This window comes from Poecilia reticulata, linkage group LG2, assembly GCF_000633615.1.
Source record: "Poecilia reticulata strain Guanapo linkage group LG2, Guppy_female_1.0+MT, whole genome shotgun sequence".
Lineage (NCBI taxonomy): Eukaryota > Metazoa > Chordata > Actinopteri > Cyprinodontiformes > Poeciliidae > Poecilia > Poecilia reticulata.
Window position 1 is genome coordinate 19,314,487 of NC_024332.1, and position 1,559 is coordinate 19,316,045.

A 1,559-nucleotide genomic window follows, 5' to 3' on the forward strand; every position below is an offset into this window, starting at 1 on the left:
GCCGTGTTTGGTGGCGTTTGGGTTTGTTCTGAAAGCACCAGAGGTCCGCAGCAGCTCTGGGTTCCCGGCCAGCGACCAGGAAACAAAAACATGATCCGTTCACATTAACCATCAGAAAGTTCAAAGTGCTCATTGGTCCCGTTGCTCCGGAGTGGGCGTGGCCAGCTCAGTAATGCTCCTCAGAGTGGGCGGGGTCACAGAAGAAGCGCGAGCTACGTTTGGCCGACCGGGCCGTGAAGGGAACCGTCTTCAGTGCTGAAACGACCAAACATAGCTGCYGGTCAGGAGAGCGCCAGCTGACGCCTGGCCCCATGGTTACCATAGTAACAGTGTTACCTGTGATGATGTCCTCGATGGCGCCGTCTTTCCCTTCRTACACGTGGCGGCTGTCTTTGCCTTGCTTCCGTCTGAGYTCAGTGATCAGCTCCTGCTGCTGCCGCTTGCCTTTGTGCGATGGAGACTGGGAGGAGGTGGAGGGAAAGGTCAGAGGTCAGGGGTCATGAAGTTCCAACACTTCATAAGACTAATAAACCAGAACGAGTTCCTGACTGACACAAAGTAATGGACCTGCAGGGTCACACAGGCCGACCCAGTTCTCTGGGTTTCATCACGTTATTTATTCATTTAGAAATTAAAAGTTTAAACTAAATATTTTATTAACGGGCTAAATATTTAGTTAGCAAGCTAACTAGTTAGCTACAAAGTGAATGTTTAGATAACTCACAGCTAAACATTTAGTTAGCTAAGTAATTTGCTCCAAACTGAGTCTTTAGCTCTTTACTATCTAAATATTTAGCCCACCAACATATTTATCTCCAAACTCAATGTTTAGTTTGCTAGCTGGTACCTTGGTCTCTGCCTCCTCCTGCTGCTCCTCCTGCTCCAGTTTCTCCAGCAGCATCTGCTCCTGGCGCCTCCTCTGCTCGTTCTCCTCCTCCGCCACCTAAACACACTTCCTGTTAGTTCAAACTTCCACCTCTTGTTACAAATGTGGGAGGGGCTTCCGGTCAATAGGCCACATCCCCATCCTGGCACTCACCCTGTAGGCCTTGATGAAGCGGACAAAGATGGGGAAGAAGACGGATGGCGGCATCGTTTTGGAGCTTTCTCCAAAGAACTTCACGGCGTCTTCGAAGGCGTCCTGCAGATCAACAACACATCACAAACATGACTGGCTGGTTTCTACCAGAGTTACGGTAACAGTCAGTCAGTACGGTAATCAGAGACCAGAGGAGTCGCTGGCAGCTGAGGTTAAAACCAAACACCTTACTGTGACGGTGAGTTATAGGGTCACTTTGGGTAGAAAAAAAGTACATTTCTGCCAAAAATCAGAAATTTTGTAGAGAAAACAAAGAAATTCTGAGATAAATCTCAGAAATGTTCAATAAAAACCCGCCTGTAAATTTCTGTTTCTAAATTAGAAAATTTTCGATTCCATGTTTTCTTCTTAGGATACTTCTTATATATTTTTTTATAGCAACGATTAATCTCTTTGGATCTCTTAGGAATATCTAGGAAATTTCTGAGTTGAATATTTGAAAAAAAAAAAAAAAAAAAAA

General features: G+C 45.6%; 1 protein-coding gene across 1 annotated transcript in view; it reads right to left on the reverse strand.

Annotated features, from left to right (window-relative positions):
- Positions 1-6: 6 nt before the first annotated feature.
- The window catches only part of fmnl2b (formin-like 2b), a 13,713-nt gene continuing 12,160 nt past the window's right edge, over positions 7-1,559 (reverse strand). Inside the window, 4 exon segments of the mRNA XM_017309096.1 lie at positions 7-255; positions 337-460; positions 848-943; positions 1,040-1,154. Coding sequence (XP_017164585.1) covers positions 167-255; positions 337-460; positions 848-943; positions 1,040-1,154 — 424 coding nt within the window. The 3' untranslated portion in view covers positions 7-166.